Source organism: Dipodomys ordii, unplaced genomic scaffold (assembly GCF_000151885.1).
Source record: "Dipodomys ordii isolate 6190 unplaced genomic scaffold, Dord_2.0 Scaffold78, whole genome shotgun sequence".
Classification (NCBI taxonomy): Eukaryota; Metazoa; Chordata; class Mammalia; order Rodentia; family Heteromyidae; genus Dipodomys; species Dipodomys ordii.
Genome location: NW_012267294.1, coordinates 4,250,811 through 4,277,698, shown reverse-complemented (window position 1 = coordinate 4,277,698; position 26,888 = coordinate 4,250,811). Strand labels below are relative to the sequence as shown.

The window sequence follows — 26,888 nt, the reverse complement described above, 5'->3', positions numbered from 1 at the left end:
CCACCTTCCTGCCCCCCCCTTGGCCCAACTACACACACACTTCAGTATGAGTCACATTTGCTATACGCTCTGCCTACACAGGAGTGAATTGGAAGCCAACTGTATTATTCTATCTCCTTACCTGCTTCTGAAGTGCTTTTGCTTACTGTTGCCCCAAAGTGCAATAGTCAGTAGTGATTCTGTTGCTCTGTTTTAATCAATAATTAAACATTAATTCTGTAGACAGCTTAATTCCTATCAAAAGGACATAAATGAACTGAAAATACCAGCTTTATGAGAAAATTTTGACTATGACAGAAAAACATTTTACATTGATTATATAATGTGAAACTTTGAGTTTATAAACTTTCAGATTTGAAAATAGTATTGCTACTGGGAGCTGGCATATTGGCACACACCTGTAATCCTAGCTACTTGGAAGCCAAGGCAGAAAGATCTTGAGTTTGGAAACTTCCTGGACCAAACCAAAGTAAAAGTACTGGTTGTATAGCTCTGGGTACAATATCCAGTACTGCCAAGAAAATATGTACATATTGAGTGAATATAATGTGTCCTGGAATTATATGTCAGGCCCTTTCCCTACTCTGTGTAATTTTCTTTGTTAAAGGTAAACAGTTTAGTTGAAAGTGCATTCTAAACCTTGCACTAACTTTCTAAACAAATTTTCTTTCTTTCCACATAATATAGACTTTCTGTTATTATAGCTAACTTACAGACTATTACAGGAAATTATTTGTTCTAATGATCTCAATTCTTTCTTATTACATTATTCTCAAAATAAGTGGGGTTCTTTTAACCATGGTCTTACCTATTATTTATCTCTTTTGAGTTCTGTTTCTAACTAAACCACATTTTGCTTTTTTCTGCTTTTAATTGCTTTTTGTTTATTTTGTTGTTATTGTTTTCTTTTGAGACAGTCTCACTGTGTAGCCTAAGCTGACTTGGAACTCACTATAGAGCCCAGGCTAACCTCGAACTTTTTGATCTTCCTGCTACTGCTGCTCCTTTTAATTACATTTTAAAAATGAGCCATTTGAAGACAGGTCCAATAACAGATGTTATTAAAAAGCATGAAAAGGTATATATAATATATATACTTGTAATTAAGATCTTTAACCATCTATATTGCTGTCTTCTGTAAAAATCCCTTTTCTTCCTTTCATCTAACTTACTGCCCATCATTTTTTTTTTTTCTAATCCAAGTTAGTGTTTTATAATCCCATTCTCATCATAACAGGCCTTTGGACTGAATAAGGCTGATAATGAATGTCATTTAAATGTTATAATAACTAGTTAGAGCTAAAGTCTGTATTTATGAATTACTATGGATGTTTTCAGGATGTACATAGTAGAATAATAAAATAGATCCCTGCATTCATTAAGCTACACCAGTTCATGTCTGACTATATTTTATCTTTTCTGTTTCTCTTTGTATTTTAGGTATACCTTTATTAGTGGTTTCTTTTTCAAACAAAGGATGGGGGCAGGGAGAGTCATTCAAATGAATAATGTTGCATATTTAAAAGGTTTTTATGACCTTATTTTCCAGAATAAACATTTCACTCTGCTTCTATAATGATGGTTAGAGAAATTAACCTAGCCTTAGGAGATATAATGGTTGGTGAGGGGCAGTGGAGGAGATGGGCCATCTCCTTAGCCCAGCATGTGAGTTCAAAGGTTAATACTCTGACCACTAATTTATACCACCAAGTTGAGTTGCTTTGTTTTTTTCCTCATCTAGGCTATGTCAGAAAATTTAAATTAAAGGAGATAGCAGCTAGTTATACTATAGAAAACAGAACATTTTGTGTCTGTCTTCTTAATAAGCCAGTAGAAACCTCTAGAAACACTGATTCTCAAAGTATTCCCGGACTATTCTATTTCCATCACCTGAAAACTTGATAGGAACATTGTTAGGCTCTGAACTAGTAGCTAGGGAGAAGGCAGAGATCTCTATCACACACCTCCTCGAAAGAATTCTAATTTTGAGGAGCTCTGTTCTAGAATATAGTACATATCAAACTCTAGTGAAGTAAGTTTTCAGCATTTCACACAGATACTGTTATTAGATTTTTTAGATAATGATATCCAGGCCCAGCTGGAATTAAGTCCTATTATCTCGGATCTTCTTCTACTTAATGAATGGAACATTAAGTGCCATTGTAAAAGTATAAAAATAATTCAGCTTTTTTAGAAAATGCTGGCATTTTTCTTGATTTTGAAAGTGCTGTATTTTTCTTGGTATTTATTTCAACAATGCACATGTGCACCCATTTTTTTAGTAGTACTAGAGTTTAAATTGAGAGCCTCCTTTCTAAAACAATATTCTACTATTTGAGCCATGTTTCCGCCCCTGCTTTTTGCTAGTTATTTTGGAGATGGAGTCTAGCACACTTTTTTGCCAGGCTGGCCTCTAAACTGCAATCCTTCTGTCTAGGATTACAGATGTGAGCCACTGGCACTCAGCTTAAAGCATATTTTAATGGTGGTTTGTATTTCTAAGAATTGAGGAAACTTCAGAATCTTCCTCCACCAGAGATGTGTATGTACTCAGATTTATATTAATGGCCTGTTTCTCCTTTGGTCTTGAGTCCATATGATTTGCACATTGCCTTTCTAATATTTCTGGAAATCTTCTAGATTTTGTCTCTTTTGTTTTTAAGAAAAAGCATATTCCCTTCTGTCTCCAATCATTTGTTTGGTCACCTGTTTGCCCACAGGGAACTATTTGTAAATTAAATGTCATCTCTGCTGCTGCCCCCAGAGGAAAAGTTGGTTAAGTACAATAGCCCTCATACTGCTGAGACTGATGCTCTGTTGGATGTAAAAATGGAGAGAGTTCCTATAAATACTGTGAGTGATGTAATAAATACTATGAACCTACTTTATTGGGCCTCTGAAGAGCTGTATAACTGTATGCCAATACTTATGCATAGTCTTTATTTCTAGATAACAACTGTGCACACAGAATTAAGTTTCTCTTATGGCTCCTGCACTGTTGTGCCTTCTTGACTCTGTCTTCCCATTTCTGTTAGCTGTGTGCAAAACCTTGGCAGTCTTGAGGGATAGTGGTACACAGTTGCAAGAAGAAAGGCATCCAATACCCCCACATTACTGCATTTGCCAATAAGAATCACTCACATTGGTACCAGAACAATAAACAACTTCAAGTAGAGTACTAGCTATCATGAAATCCTTTCTTCTGCCCAATTCTTCCTTCCCTAGTTTCTCAATGTTAATGAATAGTACCATCCTCTTTCAGTTAAGCTTAGGAACCAGACAGTAACCTACAATTCATGTTCCCTTCCCTACAAAGCCATTTCTGTTTAAGAATGTCCTTCATCAAACAAATTAACTTTGTTGAATCTTGACTATCTGGTATAGATCTTCTTTATGTTTTCTCCCCAACTGGAGTGTACATGAAGCACATTGAAGTTACAGCAAAGTCTAGTGGCCATCTTAACTCCTCATATGATTTCATTGCAAGCTCACACGTCACTTTTTTTCATGGAATGGTATTTTTAATTTGAAAGAACAACCAACTGAAAAAAGTACATTTATTCATGCTTTTGGGTAATTGGCAGATATTCTTTCAAAAATGAACAAAATGAATGGTACTCAAAATACCTGAGAGGACAATTTAGAAGGAGAAGGCTTTTTGGCTTATGAGTTTAGAAGCCCATAATTGCTTGGCTCCACTGATTATGGATCCATGGTGAGGCTGTTTATCTGATAGCAGACAGGAAACAGAGAGGGAGGAGGAAAAGAGAGAGAATTAAGAAGCAACCAGACTAAGACGTCCCCCAGAAACAACACCCTCAGTGATGTTCTTCCAGTTAGGCCACACTCCCTCAAATCTACACCACCTTCCACAATAATGCCACCAACTTGGGACCTGTTCAATCAGGGGACCTGTGGAGGATAGGACATATTTAAACCATAAATGAGCTTGTAACTTTAAAGAAAATGACTTAAATACTGATTGCCAATTATAATAATTTAAAATATTTTGTATCTGCTGCTATGAATGTGACAGCTTCCTTAGCTGTAAAAAAAGATGTTCCTGATTAGATTTGCTGATCTGTATAACTCAACTAATAAGTATTCTTCAATGCAAACTAGATCAGTGAAACAATGTATATCCATTAATATGCCTATAAAAATGAATATTCATGAATATAGTTCCATACCACATTCCCACTAACATTTAAGAAATTAATGCATGTTAAATACTAGTCAAAAAGAATACTCCTGCTTAAATAAAAAGACTACTAAAATACTTATTTTCCTATAACATCTGTCTGAATCAATTTTCTTCATAGTTTTCAAGCCAAATAATAGATAGTAATATTTTGAATAGAGAAGCTAGAATGAGAATCCAGTTCTTTTCTATTTATCCAGACATCAAAAAGGTAACAGGCATCATTTTTTGGAAAATAATTTTTCATAAAAAATTGTCATGCTGATACTTTTGATTGTTTTTAATAAGTTAATGTTTTGTTCTTAATTTCAATTTCTAATGTACTGATAGTTATAACCCATATGAACAAAAGTTTGGAGGACCTTACCTTTTTTGTGTGTGTGCCAGTTCTGGGGCTTTAGCTCAGGACCTGGGGCTCTATATTTGAGCTTTTTTGCTCACGACTAGCACCACAGTTCCACTTCCGGCTTCTAAGATTCCCAGATTTTCATGCATGGACTGGCTTTGGATTGCTATCCTCATATTTCAGTGTCTCAAGTAACTAGGATTACAGGAATGAGATGGCAGCACCTATCTGTCCCTGAGTTTTTGTGCACAGGGCTAGCACTCTACTACGTGAGCCACAGCTCTACTTCTGGCTTTTGTTGATGATTAATTGGCGGTAAAAGTCTCATGGACATTTCTTCTTGGGCTTTGAATCACAATCCTCAGATCTTAGCCTCCTGAGTAACAGGATTACACATGTGAACCTGTCTGAGGATCTTAATTTTTAAATATATAAAAGAAGTTCTGGGGGCTGGGAAGGTGGCTCAGTGGTAGAGTGCTTGCCTGGCATGCATGAGGCCCTGGGTTTGCTTCCCCAGAACTACATAAGCAGAAAAAGCCAGAAGTGGCACTGTGGCTCAAGGTAGAGTGCTCTCCTTGAGCTGAAGAGCTGAGGGACAGTGCCTAGGCCCAGAGTTTAGGCCCTAAGACCGACAAGAAAAAAATAGATAATAATAATTAAAAAAAAAAAAAGTTCTGAAGTCAGGCCCTGGTGGCTCATGCCTTTAATTTTTATAGTATCCTAAGTGATAAATTCTTTTTCTCAAGATAGACAAAGATACATCACTGAATAAACTAAAACAGAATAAGATTCTGCTTCTTAGTTGTCATTGACCTGCTTTGTCTTTATTGGTACTTTTTCTTACTTTGTGACCTTGAATGAGTGGAACTCTCAGAAATCAATGTGTATTGTTAAAACAGAAGTAACATTCTGGCTTTACAGACTTTCCCTGGTTTTAGCTATTACTAGTGCAAAAGTCCTTGCCATTATTACCTTTTCTAGGTCTTCTTTAACTTCCTGTCTTTACCAAGTATGTGAAAAACTTTCTTGTTGCTAGCCACAGACTACTTAACCTTCTGCAGTAATCACACAGATGCTTCCTCGCTTTCAGATGCTTCAAGATATTTATATCCTTTTCAAGAATTCATTGTGGGTCAGGATGCATCTAGCTCATTTTTATTCTATATGTACTCTAGTTTTTAGTGTGAGCATGAAATGTTGTGTAATATATATCCATCCCTGTGTGATTAAATACAAATTTCTTAAGAAATATTTCTTCCTGTGATTTAGAACGGTGGTTACTAAATATCAGGAATAAAGGGTTTGGTATCAGATTACAGTTTGAATTCTGACTTTGTTCTTAACAATTTGGTAATCTCCCTCAGTCTAATTTAATACAGTATTATCATAAAATTATTATAGGAATGAAATGAATTAATGCACGTTTAAACATGTAGCACTGTACATGGCTCACAGAGGGCCAAAGAAGTGGGAGGAGATGCTATTTTGATAATTAATTTATCAGCCTAACCTAAAGGTTTTATAGATGTTTTTGGAGCTACTTCACATTATTGTCAAATAATTTTATAGCCATTGTACTGTTGTATTCATTGCCACTAATCAAGATTTCATGCTTTCCCCCATTAGCCATGTCCAATTTTGAAAAACAGTTCCCTCATCTAGAGGCTTAGTTATAAGGTGTATTTTCCAGACACTTTGGAAACGATTTGTTCTCATGGCACTTATTTAGTGTTGTTCAAGATGAAAGTTGAAAATAGGAACAATTCATTTGAAAAGTTTAATATAAAAGGATGTAAGATGGTTTGAGATGCTTTGGTGAAGATTAGTTGGACTCCCCATTTTGTATCAATTTTCATTTCAAGTTATTGAAATGAATGAACTGAAGTGAATGATATAAGTAAATACAGTTTTTATTTTTTGGCAGCCCTGTGGAATGAACGCAGGACATCATTCATGCTAAGCAAGCATTCTGCCCCTTGAGCCATGCTCCACTCTAGCACCTATTTTTTTAACTGCAGTACATTTTAAATAAAATATGCATATAATTTACATATATATGGTACCGGCCTTATTAACAAGGGCTGAAAAAGTGGGGAAAGGTGAATGACTAGATATGTGTAAAGAATCTTTGCCTAGAAATGCTATCCCTTTGGCTGGCAAATCTGACCCTTCTCTTATACCCGTGTTTTATTGGATGCAATAAAATTATACCAGGTAGACATTTTTCTGAACTACGATTTGGGACAGGTTTCATTTTATAATTAATAATAAATCTCATATCTATACTTTAATCATACAGTTAGAGAAAAACTTAGGCCTTATGTGGGATTTACCTATTCTGAATTGTTTTATTTTCCACTTTTATCCACTTAGATGTGTTTTTTAAAATTTCTTTTGATACTTAGTTTTTTGAGTTTTTGTTTGTTTCCTAAGGCCTTTTTCTGGATTTCCGTGGAGCATTTTTAATATGTATTTTGATTTATCTAAAGTGCTTTTGAGTTTAACCTATGCATATTCTATCATGTAAATTTCATTATGGAAATATTATGTCATTTTACTGGTATCATTTTACTAAGTCAAGGGAAGGATATGCAACTTTTCTCTGTCCCTTTATTCTCCATTTACAGCATAATTGGATTATGTGGAGATATTTACTTTGTTTACATGTAGATTGATCTCATACAGCATTATTTGAACATATATTTGAAAAGCTCAAGAAGGAAAGGAAATTTTGTTGATTATATTGGTATTTTTACTCTTCCCACTGTTTTTGTTTTCCTTTCTAGTGTTTTTAGATATTTTTTTTTTGGGGGGGGGTCCAGTCGTGGGGCCTGAACTCTGGGCCTGGGCGCTGTCCCTCAGCTCTTCAGCTCAAGGCTAGCGCTCTACCACTTGAGCCACAGCGCCACTTCTGGCTTTTTTCTTTTTGTTTATGTGGTGCTGAGGAATCGAACTCAGGGCCTCAGGCATGCAAGGCAAGCGCTCTACCACTGAGCCACCTTCCCAGCCCCCCCCTTTTTTTTTTTAATCTTTCTTTAGCCGGGTGTTGTGGGCTAAGATCTTTCTTTAGCCGGGTGTTGTGGGCTTACGCCTGTATCCTACCTACTTATGAGGCCCATGACAACCCTGGGCAGAAAAATCCATGAAATTCCATCTTTAAAATAACAAGTCACAAAGCTGGGTTCGAGTTGTGTCTCAAGTGGTGGAATGCCAGCCAAACGAGCAAGCCAAGAAACTACCGGACCTTGAATTCAAACCTCATAGTGATAAAAGAGAGAGAAAGAGAAAGAGACCACTTTAAAAATATTTTTTCATATGAGAGTTATTTCCCCCTTCAATACTGAAAACTGTTGTCTTTAGGTATAGTGTCCTAGTTATAGCTTCCTGTGTCTCTTGCCAAATGTGTAAGTTTGTAGCTATAATTCCTTTGAGAACTTTTTCCACCTTGCCCTCTTTCTCTCTCTTTCTAAGACTCCCTGACACTAATTTTAGAGCTTTCATTATAACCCACAGTTCCCTGAGGCTTTCTTCGTTGTTGTATTTTTTTTTCTTTTTTCAGTTTAGTTTCTCTACTTGTGTTCAAATTGAGTAATTTCTTTTGTCTTCTGGTTCACTAAAGTTTTCTCCAGACTTTCTGCTATTGAACTCATTCACCAAGCTTTTTATTTCAGTTATTGTATTTCTGAGTTCTAAAATTTCTGCTTGGTTCTTTATACCTTCTGTCTCTTTACTGTTGAGTCCTTCTATTTTCTCCTTTGGTTGATAATTTTCTCATTTGGTTCATAATAGCTCATAAAGTTTGGGAATGTTTTAGTATAACTGCTTTAATTTTTTAATTACTAGTAGTATTAGTATTATGTAGTTGGTTAGTACAGTGCTTCTTGGTCAGTGTCACTCCCTTCCTTTAAATTTTTAATAATTTTAATAATTCTTTGAACTGAGTACAGTGGCTTAGACCTGTTACACATGTGTTGAAGATTGGGGAGATCACAGTTTGAGGCTAGTCTGGGGAGAAAAGTTAGCAAGAATTCCCATTTCATCAATAAATTGTGTGAGATAGAATGCCCTGGTGAGTAGAATGTAAGAAGAAAGATCGTACTCCAAAACCAGCCCAGACAAAAACATAGGAAAAACCACAAGGCCTACCCCAAAATAAGAAAAAACCATGGACTGGGAAGGTAGCTCAGTGGTAGAGTGCTCACCTTGCATGCATGAGGCCCTGGGTTAGATTCTTCCACCACATAAACAGAAAAAGCCAGAAGTGGCGCTGTGGCTCGAGTGGTAGAGCACTAGCCTTGAGCTGAAGAGGTGAGGGACAGCGCCCAGGCCCAGAGTTCTGGCCCCATGACTGGCAAAAAAAAGAAAAAGAAAAAGAAAAAACCAACAAAAAATACCTGAGGGAGTAGTTCAAATGGTAGAATATCTCCCTGTAAAGTGTAAGGCCTGAGCTTATACTCCAATTCTACCACGAAAAATGAAAGAAAGAAAGAAAGGAAGGGAGGGAGGGAGGGAAAGGAAGGGAAGGAAGAAAAAAGGAAGGAAAGAAGGAAAAGAAAAAATTTTCCTTGATAGCTGGATGCCATATTAGTGCTGTCATTCTTGATTATCTTTATTTATTGAATTTAAGATTCTCCTGCTTTTTGTGAAAACTGAGCATTTTTGTATTATGTTTTGAGTCTGTTATTTAAGTTTTCTGTTTCAGTTGACTTTCTCAAATACATTCTGGCAAGAGAAAGGGATGCTGCTTTGTAATTGCCATATGGGAGGCTATCCTCTTTTTTAAAAAGCTGATCCACCTAACGATAGCTTTTAAGTTTTAATTCTCAAGTAGGCATCCTTTGTTGACCACCTAGAAACCACATTTACCAGTGTTCAGAGTCCATCCTTCAGCCTGAAGATAAAAATTTGTTTTGTTAGTTCCACCTACTGGATGAATTCAAAAGAGTGACTCAGGCTAATGAGTGTTGTATGTAATCAGACAACTAATTTATTTAATTCAGCAATTATAAAATATTACCTCCACAAGGATCAGATAGTGCTTAGTGAGCACATTGTAAGTAGGTGTTGCTTAAAAAATTCAGTTAAAAAGCCTGAGATCATTTTTCTTTTACTGCAATTGTTATTTCCCACTTCCCATTTTATGGGAAAGAAATTACACCTCACTGCATTATTTGGAAGCATACACAGCTCAAGATTTATTCCCAGAAAACGAGAACAAGCCACCTGAATGCTGATATGATACCAAGCCCTTTGGACTCAGTTTATCTAGCACTACAGTAAAAATACTTGCTGGGAAGTCCTGACTAGGCAAGTTGATATGTCAAGGCACCCTCACCATGGACAATTATTGGATGGGCACTGCTGGTTTCCTCTTTGATTTAGCTTGGTTTTTGATCTTGCAGTTGATCTCTTTTTTCTGTATACATATCAGTGCCTTTAGGCAGGGTACTAACAAGCCATACCACAAGAATATTTAATGTAGGGTCATGGACTTCCCTGCTATGGTTGGGCTGTAAGAAGAAACTCTGAAATGCACATGCCATCCTTTCTGGAGAAAGAGCCGCTGTTCAAAGATCATTAGGAAGGTGGGGAGGGGGGTTGTGCTTATTTTTGTTCTACTCTATTGTACATACGTATTTTAATCTCTGTAAATCACCTTGGCTTTTTATCTGATAGAATCTTAATATTGTTGTTGCAGTTTCTATATTTTTTCCTTTAATTATAGATATTAGGATTTGGGACATTTGTTCTTAATATTCTTTTGTCTGTCTTAGTCTGATATGTAGCAGTTTTAGTATTTGAGGGCAAAGCAATCTGCCCCCCCCCGCCCCCCGTCGTGGGCTTGACTCTGGGTTTGGGTGCTTCCCTGCGCTCTTCAGCCACAGCACCACTTCTGGTTTTCTAGTGGTTTATTGGAGATAAGAGTCCCATGGACTTTCCTGCCTGGGCTGGCTTTGAACCGTGGTCCTCAGATCTCAGCCTCCTGAAATAGCTAGGATTACAGGCGTGAGCCACTGGCACCCAGCAGGACAAAGCAATTTATTGTTCTTTTTCCTTTGCTGTTTTTTTTTAATCCCTCCAGTGCTAAAATGTTACCCACAATGCAGAAGTATTATATATTCTCAGTTCTATTTTTGTTATTCTGTAGTCTGATATATATGTGTACGGATACATATAAATTTATATATATATATATATATATATATATATATATTCTTACAACTTTATTGCTGTGTAGAGCTTGGTCTAATGAAAATTTTATATTTATGCTTAATAAATGAGGCCTGTATGGCAAATCCAATGCAAAATGCAAGTACAGATCAGTATTGCTATTATTAAAGTTCTTTTGAAATATTTGACTTTGTTGCTAACCTACCGTGTGAAAAGCTCGTCAGGTTAAGTACCCTACAAATGTGCTGTATCTAATAAACCTTCCTCCGTGACTTAGGAGAGTCTCATTCTATATATATTCTACATTCTATATGTATGGAATATGGCCAACTATAAATGCTGTTACTAGTTTTAAGTGTTGTCATAGGAAAAAAGAACCATAATTTACCATCAGTAGTAGTAATGTTATCAACTACATGAAATTTTTTAAGTATTACTAGCAAGAGTTACTCTTTTCCATACTATTTTTATCTTTTTATGTAGTGTTTGGCCTTACCTGCTGTTAGTAATTGTCTTGTATAGTTAAAGTATACACACTTAAAAAAAATAGAAAATGCATAAAGGTATGTTATTCAGATGAAAAACATAGTGGTTCCAGCATCTGTACATTTTCATAGTTAAAGACATTTTTAAGTTGTGTAAAATACAGTTTCATATAATTTAATATGCATAAAGAATCACTTAAAAATAAACATTCATTTCATGGCCCAGCTAGTTTTATACTTTACATGATTAAAATATATATAGACCTAACAACATTTTCTAAAGCATGATTTTTATTAAATTCATTGTTAATTTTTAAGGCTGTTATGTAGATACAACTTTACAAGTTGATGGAGATTGCAGTTTACTACCATATGTCTTCTGTAGACAAAACAGATACCTGTTTATGAGGTAACCTGGAGAATCTGAGAATTGGTTTCCTTTGGAAATGAGTCATTTCAAAATACTAGGGAGAGTAAATTCAGCATTGTTGGATGGTGACTTTTAAAGGCAATTTCACACATGTCAGGCTGCTAGGGGAAACTTCACACTGGCAGCACTCAAGTGTTAATAGAACTGTTTCAGATCCCCTAGGGGGAAAAGGGTTGTAGTCATAACAATACCCTAATAGTTTTGAAGTGTGATACAAATGAGTTTGAGATTTCGTGGAAGATAAGAATGCTGAGTAAGATTGTTGAATAAAATAATATTCAGATACTCTCAATAAACATTTGTTGAATTTAAGATAACATCCAGATTCTGTGTGGGGCTCAATGCTTTGAATCCATATTACCTTGATTCATAAGATCAATAAACTGAATTGAAGTTAATCTTTGGTTCCTAGGATTGTTCAGACTTAAGTATTTCCTAGCACCTTTTATAGATATGTCTGTTTAGCCTCTTTCATGAGGTGTCTTATTCTGTCTTCCTTTTTTTTTTTGCCAGTCCTGGGGGTTGAACTCAGGGCCTGGGCACTGTCCCTGAGCCTCTCTCTGCTCAAGGCTAGCGCTTTACCACTTGAGCTATATTGCGGCTTCTGGCTTTTTCTGCTTATGTGGTACTGAGGAATTGAACCCAGGGCTTCATGAATGCTAGGCAAGCACTCTACCACTAAGCCACATTCCCAACCCCTATCTTCCTGTTAAGAATTGATTTTTTTCCTAAGATTCTGTCCTAGACTTTGCATGCTGGATGTTGTAGATCATTGTCCCTCCCTGCTATCTGTTTTCTATGATGATTGTTCTCAACTCTCAACATAATGTACTTGGGTACTTACATAATATCTGGATATCCCATCTAGTCCTTGATGTGTGCAGTATAAAGTTCATTTCTCTGTTTATTTCTATATCCATACCTTGTGCATCTGTATACATATATAACACATATAGATATCTATCATATGTGCTCTCCTGTTTTGGAAAGCACACTGTTAGTAGGTAGCAGCCCAGGACTTACAATTAAGTCTTCTGGATGTGAATACTCACCTCAAAGTGTACTCTTTCAATACAGCATGATAACCAAATCTTCTGAACCAAAATTTACAATATGTATTCTGACATTATTTGAGGCCTGACCTTGTGATTATCCTGTTATTGTTGTTTCATGATGCTTATTAAATTGTCAGAATTATAGGATGGAGGCAGGGATAAATAAAATCACAGGATAAATATAGTGAGATATATGCAATATAAGATACACACATAGCGGCTGGGAAGGTGGCTCTGTGGTAAAGCACTTACCTTGCATGCATGAGGCCCTGGTTCAGTTCCTCAGCACCACATAAGCAGAAAATGCCGGAAGTGGCGCTGTGGCTCAAGTGGTAGAATGCTAGCTTTGAGCTGAAGAGCTGAGGGACAGCGCCCAGGCCCAGAGTTCAGGCCCTATAACCGACAAAAAAAAAAAGATACACATATATTAAAATGATCTAGATTAATCAGGGAGATAATTTCCTGGGAGGTGGTAATTGAATTGTAACATGTATGTTGAGGAGTTAAAGGACTTAGATTAGAGGAGAAGGAAAAGTGTCCAAGGCAAATAAGACATCTTATACAAAGATATGAGATACAGTACATTCCACATGTGTGAACAACTACCTTGCCCACAGAAATGTACAGTCTGATTAGAGTACTTTCCTTTATTGTTTCCTTCCTTCTACTCCTTTCTCCCTTTCTTGCTTCCTTATTCCAAATACACACCACACACACCACATACACACCACACAAATGAAAAAAATTGAAGTTGATGCTTACATTAAATACAGAATAGTAAAAAGCAAAATATAACTGCTTTTGGAATGACTTAATAGGTAGTAATTGAGATTAGAGGAGACAAGAGTATTAATATGTTCATTTCTTAAATGAATATAACTAGAACTTAACTATAATGTAGTACTCTTTAGAGACCTAAAGTCATAATAGTACTTATAATTGTTGTTCTTACAAATTTTGATAAACCAGAGGTAACTAGATTCTACATAATGCATTTCAAAATTTTTGTTTACATTAGAAGTGATTTCTTTTCAGTGCATTTTTACTGTGAAGTTCATTTTTCCACGTAGTCTGTCCTTGTGTGTTTGAGAATTAAATCAAGATGTAGAAATTCTATTAGAATGTAAAATGGCTTTATTTTTGTTGTTGTTGCATTTGAACTCAGGGCTTCGTGCCTGTTGGACTGTCACTGTACCATGAATCCAGGCCTTCCATCCTGTTTCTTCACTGGTTGTTTTTAAGATAGACTCTCATAGTCCACATACATTAAAAATCCCATACTGGCCTACGCCAGTACATTCTGCTTTACTCTATGGAGATGGCATCCCATGGACTTTTCTGTTTGGGCTAGCCTGGAATCATGAGCCTCCTAATTTCATTCACCCACATAGCTTTGGATGATAGGTATACATTACCCCACAACCAGCCATTGACTGACACGGGGTGGGGGTGGGGGGTGGTGTCTTGTGAACTTTTCTCCTCAGGCTGGCACCTTGAGCTTTGATCTTTCTCAAATTCTAGATTCTAGATGTAGTTTATAGACATGAGCCACTGGTACCCAAATTAAAATGACTCTTGAACTGCACTGAAGTATTCTCTTTGGTCTTTGCTGTTCTGTATTTAGTGACTGCTCTTTGTTCTTGATATACATTGGTTTTATTTTTCAAAAGTAATTCTGAAACTTTGGCTATCATAACATTTCTTCAACTGTTATTACCCAGTTTTTTATGTGAAGATTCTATACTGGGTTAAAAACTTTATTAGAATAAACAAGATTTATCCTCTTAAAATGTCAGCCTATTTTATTTCTCTATGTTTTGGGTCTTTGCTTTTGGTTCTTGTTTTCTTTGTTTTTGTTCTTCTTATTACTGTAGTCCAAAGTTCAGCAGTCTACTTCTTATGATGTTATTTAAAACTTAAGTCATGTCTCTTTCTTTACAGAAAGGGCAATTGCAAGACATGAAGTCCGAGAAATTGAGCAGCGACATACAATGGATGGACCTCGACAAGATACAGTGTTAGATGAAGAAGATGACATGGTGATCATTTATAACAGAGTTCCCAAAACCGCTAGCACCTCATTTACCAATATCGCATATGACCTGTGTGCAAAGAATAAATACCATGTTCTTCACATCAACACTACAAAAAATAATCCAGTGATGTCATTGCAAGATCAGGTAATCAGTCATCATCATTTAGGGAATGTTGGATGTTTTCTCATAGTTGGTCAGGTTTTGTATCTCCAAGGATATGTGTGCTGACCCTAATCAATTGTCAGCTTCTTAGAGGAAAGGACCCATCAACTTTTGTATAATTTTATAGGCTTTATGGTATTTGATAAATTTTCTTGTTTTTGTTGTTGTTGTTGTTTTTGTTGGTCATGGGGCCTGAACTTTGGGCCTGGGCTCGGTCCCTCAGCTCTTAAGCTCAAGTCTAGCGCTCTACCACTTGAGCCACAGCACCACTTCTGGCTTTTTCTGCTTATGTGGTGCTGAGGTATTGAACCCAGGGCCTTGTGCATGCAAGGCAAGCACTCTGCCACTGAGCCACCTTCCCAGCCCTGATAAATTTTCTTGCATGTAGTAAGTATATAGTTAAATACTTGTGATATTAAGGAATTAATGATTAACTTGCACCTTTGCAGAAACATAGATGTTCTGAAATATGAAATATTTTGGCAAGATGCCCTATAATGAAAACTTACCTGTATGGCTTCAAATTAGTATAAAGAACTATTATTGAATACTTGTACTCAATTTTGTGATTAGCTTCCTAAATCTCATGTCTTTAGTAGTTTATATGAATACTAACTTTAACCTCCTGGAGAATAAAGATGGTGGCTTATATCTTTAACATAATCTTGTCTTTTAAATCATCAAGGAATTTTAGATAACCAGATGGATGCATAAACTGTATGAAGTAGTTTGGAAACAAATAGAAGAAATGATTTTAGGAATCTAGTTTACTTATCTCTGTAGTAGCAATAGCATACACGCCCCTCCCTGGAGTTCTAACCATAATTATAAATAAGTTTTCTCAACAAATGTCAGAAGGAATGGGAAATTGATCCGATAAAAGGGAAGTAGTTTAAAGTACTATTTAGGATTAAATGCCATATTTAAGTAGTCTTATTAGGTAGATATATGTGGTGTATATTTAGGTGGGTATTTATCAGCTTGAAAGCAGCTGACCTTGTTTTATTGTTACAAAATTGACTCTTTCTGACTGTTAAGCATAGCTATACTCCCTACACTGAAGCAAGAGAATAACATTGATATCTGAGGTTAAGGTTGGTTCTTGCTAGAGAGCTATTTTTGAAGGCAAGTGGTATATGGCATATCATCTGCCATATAATTTTGGGCTTTCTGAAAGAACCACCATTAAATTTTTTTTTGTAGAACCAAAAATACACATCTGTCTGCCAAACTAAATAATTCTGTAAATTAGAAAAAAAATAGATGAGCTTTTTGTTATTGTTCAGCTAAATGGGTCATAAAAAAAAACTAGTCATTATTCAACAGTGTGTATCTCAAGGGCACACATTCTAAATACTGTTTTGTATAATATGCAGTAAGTTTTAAATCTGCTAACATTACTGTTCACATATACTCAGAGTATATCTTAGTTTAAAAGGAATATATCTTAATGCTCACATAATAATTTGATTTCCTCAGAAATATTTTTAGAAGAATAAGATTACCTGCTTGTTTAATTTTAAAGTTATTTTGTATCCAACCTTACAAAGCTTTCTAGCAGCTACAAGATGATGCCAGCCATTTTTTCATGAAATCTGTAGAAGCATACCACATATAACATTTATAGGCATCACATAGTACATTTTCCTTGTTGCATTTGGATGAGATAAAACTTCATTTTTTCTTTCAATGGCTGGTTAGTTTCATGTAGGAAAGAAGAGAAGCATAAATGCCACCTTTAAAGCATTGGATACATATAATGAGCAACACTGAAAACATACTTTTATAGAGGAGAGTAAAGGAGTAGTCTTTATCATGAACTGCCATACTCCCAAATGTCAGCCAGCAGTTCAAAACTTGGTCTTAATTAGGAATTTCTTACATAATAAATATTCTCCAATGTGTTCTCTGTGTACAATTCACTGGTCTCTTGTTTTACACCACAGCAGTTTTTCAAAACAAGTCATATTTAATGTTTCCCTTTCTTCTTTAGGAAAGGGAAATTTCATCTATATGTAAACTTTTAAATATTGTACCACACTTCACTGAAAATATATATATATTTTTTTTTTTGTCGGTCGTGGGACTTGAACTCTGGGCCTGGGCGCTGCCCCTCAGCTCTTCAGCTCAAGGCGAGCGCTCTACCACTTGAGCTACAGCACCACTTCTGGTTTTCTGGTGGTTTATTGGAGATAGGAGTCTCACAGTCTCTCCTACCCAGGTTGGCTTTGAACCGCGATCCTCAGATCTCAGCTTCCTGAGTAGCTAGGATTACAGGCGTGAGCCACCAGCTCCCGGCTTGAAAATATTTTTCAAATATCCCCGAGTCCCAGCTTATGTACTGTGCTTTTATTCTAACACCATGTTTTTTTTGTGTCCTGCTCTATGCTCAGCTGATTACATAGGGATCAAATGATCAATTTTGCTTTTTTTTCTTCTCTTATACTTTCTGATTCATATCTGATTCACATGACACTTAAGAGAGAAGAAACAAATCTACCGTTCTATTCTATTCAAATCCTGACATGTCAACCGTAGCAGTTCATCCTGCTCCACATTTGCTTTTAGCCCCAGCTTTTTGCTAGACATAATTTGTACAAACTATACTAGATTGTACAAAACTGCTTAGTTTTCTCAAATGTTTATAAGCAAGCCTGGCACCAGTGGCTCATTCTTATTATTGTAGCTACTCATAAGGCTGAGATCTAAGGATCACAGTTTGAAACCAGCCCAGGGAGGAAAGTCTGTAAGACTCCCATCTAAACTTAACCAGCAGAAAGCTGGAAGTAAAGCTGTGGCTCAAAGTACTAACTTTGAACAAAATAAGCGTAGGCCCTGTGTTCTAGCCCCAGGGGTCGCGCGCACTGGCACACGCACGTGCACACACACACACACACACACACACAGAGTTTAGAGGCAAAGTCCAAATATCTTTAATTGGCTATAAAAAAAACTATTCCATATAATAATAACAATGCCATCTTTAAAAATACTTGTCAACTTTGCTGTCAAGGTTTTTCTTTGTTTGTTGAATATATAACATATACAGAGATGGTATTGCATTCTTTGCAAAAATACAGAAGAAATAAAGAGCTTATTTATATTAGAACCTAAAACACATGTAAGGAACTGCAAGGACAATTAAAAGAAAACATTCATTTATGGTCATCTCACTAAAATATTTAACAAAAATTGCTTCTAACCAGAATGTTTTTCTGCACCTAATCCTAAGGAAACAAAAAAAATTCATATGGTAGCACATTCTCTAGAGCAATGATTGTTGTTTCTGCTAAAGTATCAGTGTTAGAATAATCAAAAACAGGGAGAAGAGGAGGGCTCAGGTGGTAGAGTATATCAGCTACCTAGCAAATGTGAGGCCATAAATTTAAATTACCGCCAGAAAAAAAGTCCTTCAGCTTTTCTAGTTGAAGATAGAGTTTGCTCCACCATCATGGAAGTACCTTTACCTTAGATAACATTTTGTTATTAAAATCACTATGCCAAATAGATATGACTAGTAACATATTTTATAGCCTTTTAAATTTTCTGTTAAAACATAACTAGGCTTTTCCTCCACATAGGATAACATAATATGTGTATATTACATATTACTTTAGACAATACTTGAGATGAGTTACTCTAAGGTCCTGGATGGAGTTAATAATTGAATTTTTTTTAAAGCTTCCACTTGGTGCCAAACTAATGCTATTGGTCCTTAAACAACAGTTTGAGTAGCAGTGATCTAGGGTATGAGTCTTAATAACAATATGCAAAAATGATCATTTTAGGGGCTGGGAAGGTGGCTCAGTGGTAGAGCGCTTGCCTTGCATGCCTGAGGCCCTGGGTTCGATTCCTCAGCACCACATAAGCAAAAAGAAAAAAGCTGGAAGTGGTGCTGTGGCTCAAGTGGTAGAGCACTAGCCTTGAGCTGAAGAGCTGAGGGACAGCGCCCAGGCCCAGAGTTCAGGCCCACGACCGGACCCCCCCCCAAAAAATGAACATTTTAGTCTCAGGAAAATTTACTCATATCCCTACTTCCTTTACAAAATCCTTACCTAGGCTGACAGGCACTTTTGAATCCATCCCTCATCACACTTGCCTTTTAGTTCACTGAATATATCTCAAGGCTTCTGCACTTAGAATAATACTTCTCCTAGTTTCTCCCTTAGTTGTCTTCATGGTCTCTCTTCTGTTTCAGATTATGTGACATTATATAGTAAATACCTCTTCCAAAGTATTAGAACCATAACACTTTCTCTCCTAGCATTAATCGGTTTATAAAAGTATCTTACATATTGTTTTGATTCTGATCTGCTTTTCCACAATAATACTCGAAGCTCATTAAGGGTAGGTACTTTGTCTTTCTTGTTCACCACTACAATTCATTGTGACTGAGACATAGCAGATACTCCATACATTTTTGTTAAATAAACCATGAACGAATGAACAAATGGTTCAACTTCTATTCTGATAAAAAAAAATAGTTTTTTAGTGAGCATGACACCATGATACAATTACTGGCAGAATGAATTCTCCTCATGCAACTGGGGTCTCCTCCTCATGCTCCTCTCTCCCAAATCCCCCAATATGTTGAGCAACATAGCTCTAAACTTTAAAAAAAAATACTTTTATCCAATTACTACAGTTTTCCATTAAGTATAGAAAACTTACTCTCTGGTTTAGTCTCATAAAGTATTGATGGCTATCAAAGAAATGTTTACTTTAAGTAAATACACAAATAGGAGAGATATGTAATAACTGCTCAATTGTAATTGTCACTCAATAGGTAGAAATTATAAAGTTGGAATTTGGCCAGGGTACTGAAGAAGATATTATTACGTTTTTAGGTTATAAAAACAAATTTGTTCATGATCACAGATCATCAGAATGCTGAGTTTAATCTATTAAGAATGTAGGTCTAGAACTGGGAAGGTAGCTCAGTGGTAGAATGCTTGCCTTGCATGCATGAGGCCCTGGGTTCAATTCCTCAGCACCACATACACTGAAAAAAAGCCAGAAGTGGCACTGTGGCTTAAGTGGTAGGGCGCTAGCCTTGAAGTGGAGAGCTGAGGGACAGCGTCCAGGCCCAGAGTTCAGACCCCACAACCGGGCCCTCCCTCCCCCCCAAAAAGTGTAGGTCTAACTATTACTATTAGTGAGATGGTACTTTCTTAGCTTTTCCTTACAGTAATGGTTCAGGTCTGATTCAACAAGCAAATAAGTCACAACACCACTACCTAGATTTTTTTTGTATGCTCCCTGGAGGTATATTCTGATTACTTGCTATCCTGACTCCACTTGAGTCATAAACTCTGACAAAAATCAGTTTAGGATGTGCTCCAGGCTAGCTATACAAGCATTTTTTTTTTCATGTACTCTGTCTAACTGCAACTTCTAAACCATCCTTCTTGGTAACATATTACAATTAGAGCATGAAAATTCTCTTTGAATAAAATCACTATGGTAGCTTTATTTCTTCTCTGTAAGCCAGTTTTCAGTCTCCCAAACTTCATTTGATACTGTTAGGTTTTGCTTCTTTTTTGCCTATCTCTTTCCCCTTCATTAATGACAAAGGAAGAATCCATAAAGTCAGAGGAAATTTGCTCACCTAATCTCCATTTCCTCTTCCTACTCCTCTACTTCCCAGAGCCTTGTAGTGAAGGTCTTGGCATAATGCCCTCATACAGAGGAATACAGGAAGAAAACAACCTGAAAGACAAAAGTAAGTGATGCAGTACATGGAAGAGGGTCTAGGACTAGATTGTTGAAAGGGGAAAATGGAGGTGAAACAGTGAAGAGTGGGGAATTTTTAGAGAATTAAAAGGATAAATAGCTGGGCACTTGTGGCTCATGCCTGTAATCCTAGCTACTCAGGAAGCTGAGATCTGAAGGTGGTGGTTCAAACCAGCTTGGATAGGAAAGTCGGTGAGACTCTTATCTCCAGTTAACCATCAGAAAACCAGAAATGGCACTGTGGCTCAGAGTTGGTAGAGTGCTAGCCTTGAGCAAAAGAGCTCAGGGACACACCCAGACCAATGATCAACAATAACAAAAGAATAAATATTAGATAATCATGTATAATATTATTATATATAATAAATTAATACTTGGTAGAACATACATTTTTGAAATGTTATTTTTCAAAAGAGGCTGTTTATCATTATTTGGAGAACAGCTTGTAAGGAAATGGAATGGAATTTCCCTGGTATGTAAATGGCACTTCCCAGATTAGTGTGAATCACCACTTTACTATATTGACACCATTTGTTTAGCACTTTCTTTCTTCACCATGAAGAAAGATAAACTTCAGCCAGCATCTTTTAATTTGTTGCAAATTCTAATTCAGTCACTTTATTAATGAGACCTTCGCACTTTGTCTTAGTTACTTGTTGATGAGATGGAAGAACAAAATATATATAGTATATGTCTTGAATATCAGTGTAGATTGGATCTTAACTGTGCTCTACAGGCCAGTGTGTTGGAAGCTTTGTTTGAGAACTCAAACTTTGTTTGAGAAGGTTTGTTGAGAACTGCAAGAAGCTTTAAGAAATTGACCTAATGTGTCCTTAATGAGCATTTAGAACTGGTCCCTTTTCTTTCCTTTTTCCTCCTGTGTTCTCTGGAGACGAAGCCAACTGGTTTGCTGTGGCACACGCTCCTGTTATCATGTGCTACCTCGAAACAGGCCCCAAAATAATGGCATTGTTGATCAATGATAGAGTTGAGAGAATTCAAAAGTAATAATTCACTTGAATTTGTCTCAGATGTTACGCGTTGAGGAAATAAAGCTCAGTGTCTTACATATATACTTACACTTGCTCTCTTGGTTCTAATTAGTCTACTCAGCAACCTCTGACTAGGTCAAGGATCATTGTTGGAATGGTTGTCCATGGCCAGAAGGGGGCAGTGATCAGAGTGGATTGGAAGTTGAGGTCAGATCAGGGTGATGAGTAAATTCACAAAGAAAGAAACAAGAAAGTAAGGTCAAGAAAGTGGGAGATTTGGGAGGTGGATGGTTTATTTAAGGTATGTGCTTATTTTGGGGTTCTGTTTCTTTATCTATAAAATAAGCTGTATAGCTTAGCCTTGCTCCCTTTCATCATATATTGTGGCAGTTTATGACATTATCCAAAGTGGGGGTGGGAGTGAACTGTTGAATTTCAGTATGTCTTTAGTATAGGGGTAGCTTTGCTCAAGAGCATCTGTAGACCCCAGGCCTTTTTTGAAAAGATCACAGAAACGAGCTAGCCCCTGTGCCCATACCTGCTGAAGCCTGGCTCCTCAGTATGGTGTATGGACTCACAGCGTGCCATCCTCTGAGGCCTTGTTGGAATTAGGGTTTCAGGCTTTATGCTAGACAGCTGCATCACAATCTGCATTTGAAGGATCCTAGTTTATTTGAACATTCAAATTTGAGAAGGGCTCATTGCCTGTAATCCTGGCTACCCAGGTTGCTGAGATCTGAGGATTGCAGTTTGAAGCCAGCCTGTGCAGGAAAGTCTGTGAAAAAGCCAGAAGTAGAGCTATGGCTCAAGTGGCAAAGCACCAACCTTGAATGAAAAGCTAAGGGACAGTGTCTAGGCCCTGGGTTCAAGCCTCATTACCAGCACACAAATTAGGTAGATAGACAGACAAACCTAGACAGGCAGATAGATGAATCTGTAGCAGTCTAGGTATTCACATCTTCCTGAGTTCTTCACCTTATATTGAAGGACAAACATTAGTGAAAAGCCATTCATCTTCAGGATGGTTTGGTTTTAATATTGACCATCCTTAGGAAGGTTGGGGGACAGTTTATACCTGACTCTCATTTTTGCCAGTTTTTTACCACAGTAGATTGTGCATGTGCACTGTGGTCTTCCCTAACATGTGGCTTACACAGCAACAGTTTCTCAAATATATATTTAGTTTTTCCTTATTTTTCCCTCATACCCCATCACATTCAATATCCACATTAAATCTCAGCTTCTAGAAAACACCTGAATTGCTAACTATGTCTTAAAATGCCTTTAATCAGAGTCTTTCACCCCTTGTTCTCTTTGCTTTCTATTTCCCTCTTATTTTTGACTGAAATGCTGGAGTTTCTATAGAACCTAAGGCTTATATAAAGCCATTGACCTTTAAGTAGCAGTTATGAGGACTTTTCATGTTCAACATGGAGATGGTTTTAAAGATGCAGATTTTGGATTACTTATTTTCTGTTTTGATTTGCCATTTCCTAACTCCATTCTATCTGGTGCCTCATACCAAAAAAAGTGATTAAGACAGAACATGAGAATGTCCAATCACACATTTATATGCAGCCCTTACCATTTATCTTACTTTCTCTCATTTGCATATCATTGTATGCTTCCCATTAAAAGCAAATTCTCCAAGAACCTTCTTTTTCTTTCTTTTTCCTTTTTTTTGCCCTTTCACATTCTCTCAAACAGCATCTGCTGTTTCCCTCCCTTACCCTAGCAATAGGTCTTTTCTAGAAAGCAGTCATTTTTATTTACTATTAACTAGATGACACTAATCCATTAGGAAGTGCTCCAGAATAGCTCCACATGACTAACTCTGTTCTAAAACGTAAATGAAAGGATGAAAAATAGTTAAGACATATGTAACTGAGAAAACTATCACAGTTGACACCTGCTATCAGTATAATGTAGAGTGGTGGGTCTCACCATCCCCACTCCCTGTACTGGATCTAGTATCCAGAAGAGATTCCTCACCATCTGCTGTGTATCATGCAGAGATTTACTTACAGAAATCCTCTCTATTCCATATCCTTTGAGAAACTATGTGTTGTTGCTTGCTGACTGGCAGTATTTACATTTATCAACTTCTATATTAACCACTTCTTTGAAAATAATTAAGATAAGGATGGAGTCGTGGTCCAAAGTGGTAGAGCACTTGTCTAGCAAGCAGAAGGCCCTGGGTTCAAACCTCAATACTACAAAAGGGTAAAAAAAGAAAGCTATATCTTTCTGCTACTGACAATTTGTATGCATTCAATTTCAGCAAATTAGGAAGTATTTAGTTACTGCTTAATTTTTTATTTTGAACTATATCTAACTTTATTAGTTTTATTAGTAAGATTATGATATCTGCTCTTAACTCTACTGATAGCCCTCTTCTTTAATCATTTTGGTGGTAATACTGGTTTGTATTGGTTGAATTGAATAATAATGAATTTTTTAACCATTTCTTTTTTTCTTGTTATCATTAAGGATTGTAAAAAGGAATTACAATTCCTTAAGTACAGTCCTTCTTGAACAATATCACCCTTTCCTTCACTTTGTCCCATTTTCTCTCTCCCATATGTATAGTTCATTTTTTCCATAGTGTATATTGAATACCATGACTGCATTTGTGCATCCTTCTACCTTCCATTCCTGTTACCCTCCCTTTTGCTCCACTAAGCAGACAAAAACACCACCAACAATACAACAAGAAATGAGTTTTTGACTACCTTGCTTCTGAGAAGAAAACCTTTCCTACTTAGAATGTCTCCTGTGCTGTGTGTGTGTGTGTGTGTGTGTGTGTGTGTGTGTGTGTGTGTGTTAGGAGGTAAATATATACCACCCCTATTCTTCTTCCATCCATGTCACTGCACTTACTTGGCAGTGCTATAAATGGCTGCATTGTGCACTTTGATTTTCAAAGTTGTTATTTTTCTGAATGCAGTATTAGTAGTTCTTTCTGTGATGAATTAGTAGTTATGGGTTACAGTACACTTTCCTCTAAGCCAGACCTGTGTCTCCAGCTCAGTAACTGCCAAAGCAGCGTGACTGCTTTTAAGTTCGTAAATGGAAAGTACTTTGTGGTGAAATTTCTTTCTGTAAATTGAACTTAAATAATGAGAGTATTCTCTTCTTTTAGGTGCGCTTTGTAAAGAATATAACTTCGTGGAAAGAGATGAAACCAGGCTTTTATCATGGACATATTTCTTACTTGGATTTTGCAAAGTAAGTTATATACAAAATGTCACAGTAAATATTTTTAATATCACAGCAATCTCAAAAAGAAATAAGTTCATTAATTGTTTTGATTTAAAATAAAAACTGACTTGTGTTTGCCCCTTTCAGAGCAGTAATTTAAATATTCCTTCCAGTCTTTTACTGCCCTCTAGTGTTCATAAATTGACAGTTCTTGTTTTAATTAATAGAAATTCAAGTGAAGTTAAATTTACTGTATTTTTTAGTCATCATTATTATATGTATGTTTCATATACAACCAAAGGTACACTATTCCAGTGAGAACTCGAGTTTTAATGTAATTGATTTCATTATGATTTCCCACATCACACTGAGAGACAACTAAGAACTCTTAGTTGATTATTGGAACATATTATATCTATTTCTCTGCTGAAACTTAGTAAAGGTTACACTGTGCCTTGGTCTGCTTTGGTTTAGTTTTAAAGTTATGAAGTATTAGGGAGAGTTTTTTTAAGATTAATAATTTTCTTTTGTATTTAAATTTGAATGTAAGTGGCATTAAGTCTTCTATCCCATTTTGTTGAAGTGTGGAATTGGAATATAACTATCGTATTTTCCTCAAGGAAAGTTAAAGGTTATGTATACATGCAATATTCAGGCATTGTGTGACCCCTGTCTGGATTCTGTGCCACACTAAATACTAGTCAAAAAATGACTAGTGCTAGCATGACTGAGCTGCTTTATAGAACACGCAGTAAACCTCACACTCAAACAATCTCCTCATGATATTCTGCAATAACTTTAGAAACACTAAAAAATGTTTCTCTTAGACATGTGCACTCAATTTTTAAATTAGCAGTCATGATTTAAAGGAATATCTCTTCATATACTTGTCAGCTTTAAGAGGAACAATGTATAAAAACTTAAAAAGAAAGTGGTAATCTTGCTTTCAGTTTAACATCTTAAAGTTGAAAACATAAATAATAGAATGAAATACTAATTCAAACTAATAGTAAATCTTAATGTCTTGAAAGTACATTATTAAGAACAAATCACAGATATTGTCTACATAAAATTATATACTTCAATTTTTATTTATTTATTTACTTTTTGGTTGGCCGTGGGGCCTGATAGCTGGGCCTGGACACTGTCCCATAGCTCTTCAGCTCAAGGCTAGTGCTCTACCACTTGAGTTATAACACCACTTCTGGTTTTGTTTCTGCTTATGTGGTGCTGAGGAATCAAACCCAGGGCCTCATACATGCAAGGCAAGCACTCTACCACTGAGCTACTTTCCCAGCCCTATACTTCTGTTTTTAATTCTTCTCATTGTACTCAAGATCTTTCCATAAAATGGTAGTTTTAAATTTAGATCTATATTTTTCTATAAATAATTCATACTGCAATATTGAAAACATTTTATAGGCAGCTTTAAAATAAACTAATTATTTTTTTCTTTACACAGGCATTGAACCAATTTCATAAGTGTAATTGATATGCATATTTCCCTCAGGGCTGCATTATCCTTGAATTGAATGTTTGTTACCCTTTCACCTAAATGATTTCTTTTTTTCTCCACACACAGTTTGGCTTCTAACACTTTGGATTTCCATTATTAAAATTATATGTTGAGTGCTTTTGCTTTTGGCAAAATTTTATACTTAGAACAAAGCTCTGATATTTGCAGAAGTACTTATACTTGAAAAGTATAAAGCTTTATGAAAAGAATCTTACTTATTAAACACTGACATGAATGTTTAAAGGTAAGAATATTTTCATAGTGGGGTTTATGTTATTAGAAATGAAAAAATTGTACGCATTGTCCTGCCCATGCAATTGTAACCCCTCTGTACAGTATGTTCACAAATAAAATAAAATAAAATTAAAAAAAAAGAAATGAAAAAATTGTGACATTTTTAATAGACTTAGAAATTTTTTTAAATGTATACAAAATCACTGTATACAATCAGGTAGAAGTAACTAGTGTCTTTTTGATATATTTAACTGGACAGTTACACATACCAAGTATCAGCAAGAAAGAGGAAAGAAACACCACTTTACTGATTTTTTAAATAGTAT

The 26,888-nt window shown here is 36.1% G+C and overlaps 1 protein-coding gene across 1 annotated transcript in view; it reads left to right on the top strand.

Annotated features, from left to right (window-relative positions):
- Positions 1-11,271: 11,271 nt before the first annotated feature.
- The window catches only part of Hs2st1 (heparan sulfate 2-O-sulfotransferase 1), a 36,724-nt gene continuing 21,107 nt past the window's right edge, over positions 11,272-26,888 (top strand). Inside the window, exons 1-3 of the mRNA XM_013024615.1 lie at positions 11,272-11,281; positions 14,630-14,868; positions 24,754-24,839. Of these exons, the coding sequence (XP_012880069.1) occupies positions 11,272-11,281; positions 14,630-14,868; positions 24,754-24,839 (335 nt within the window). The remainder of the gene's footprint in view (positions 11,282-14,629; positions 14,869-24,753; positions 24,840-26,888) is intronic.